This window comes from Lottia gigantea (genome assembly GCF_000327385.1).
Source record: "Lottia gigantea unplaced genomic scaffold LOTGIsca_4535, whole genome shotgun sequence".
In the NCBI taxonomy this organism is placed as follows: Eukaryota; Metazoa; Mollusca; class Gastropoda; family Lottiidae; genus Lottia; species Lottia gigantea.
In genome coordinates, this window is record NW_008709588.1 from 7,061 (window position 1) to 8,417 (window position 1,357).

At 33.5% G+C, this 1,357-nt stretch overlaps 1 protein-coding gene across 1 annotated transcript; it reads right to left on the bottom strand.

Moving 5' to 3' along the window:
* Positions 1 to 210: 210 nt before the first annotated feature.
* Positions 211 to 807, bottom strand: LOTGIDRAFT_147835 (hypothetical protein; the record flags this gene model as incomplete). Its single annotated transcript, XM_009061039.1, has 1 exon — positions 211 to 807. A coding segment is annotated over one exon (597 nt), but the record flags the coding sequence as incomplete, so codon positions are not given.
* Between the last annotated feature and the right edge of the window lie 550 nt (positions 808 to 1,357).

Genomic DNA, 1,357 nt, shown 5'->3' on the forward strand with positions numbered 1-1,357 from the left:
GAGTCTAACTTGAGTCTTTCTATTTGTCTAGAGTCTATCTTGAGTCTATCTTGAGTCTTTCTTTTTGGCTAGAGTCTAACTTGAGTCTTCCTATTTGGCTAGAGTCTATCTTGAGTCTTTCTATATGTCTAGAGTCTATCTTAAGTCTTTCTATTTGTCTAGAGTCTAACTTGAGTCTATCTATTTGTCTAGAGTCTATCTTGAGTCTTTCTATTTGGCTATATTGAGTCTTTCTATTTGGCTAGAATCTAGCTTGAGTCTTTCTATTTGTCTAGAGTCTATCTTGAGTCTTTCTATTTGGCTAGAATCTATCTTGAGTCTTTCTATATGTCTAGAGTCTATCTTAAGTCTTTCTATTTGGCTAGAATCTAGCTTGAGTCTTTCTATATGTCTAGAGTCTATCTTAAGTCTTTCTATTTGGCTAGAATCTAGCTTGAGTCTTTCTATATGTCTAGAGTCTATCTTAAGTCTTTCTATTTGGCTAGAGTCTATCTTGAGTCTTTTTATATGTCTAGAGTCTATCTTAAGTCTTTCTATTTGGCTAGAATCTAGCTTGAGTCTTTCTATTTGGCTAGAGTCTAACTTGAGTCTTTCTATTTGGCTAGAGTCTATCTTGAGTCTTTTTATATGTCTAGAGTCTATCTTAAGTCTTTCTATTTGGCTAGAATCTAGCTTGAGTCTTTCTATTTGGCTAGAGTCTAACTTGAGTCTTTCTATTTGGCTAGAGTCTATCTTGAGTCTTTCTATTTGTCTAGAGTCTATCTTGAGTCTTTCTATTTGGCTAGAATCTATCTTGAGTCTTTCTATTTTGCCAGTCTAGCTTTGAGTCTTTCTATTTGGCTAGAATCTAGCTTGAGTCTTCTTATTTGGCTAGAGACTAGCTTGAGTCTTTCTATTTGTCTAGAGTCTAACTTGAGTCTTTCTATTTGGCTAGGGTCTAGCTTGAGTCTTTCTATTTGGCTAGAGTCTAGCTTGAGTCTTTCTATTTGGCTAGAGACAAGCTTGAGTCTTTCTATTTGGCTACAGTCTTTTTTGGAAGTAAACCCCTGGGCTAGACATTGGAATATTGACTTTCTAGTATAATAGCAAATATCCCTGGTATTTTATCTATAAAGTCTCAAAGATTCTATTTAAAAGGGATTTGATGAGATATATCATCAGAGGTTTATCAAATTATTTAACATCAAAAGGATACATTCATACTTATTTACTCCTTAATTTTAGCAATCTATATATCACTTTTCCCCTTACAAAAATAGAAAATGTATCAGCCTTTAGAATGTAAATAATAACGACAGCTTAAACTTGTACATATTGCATTTTCATTTAAGTGCAAGAGAACTACATGTCAAGTGTT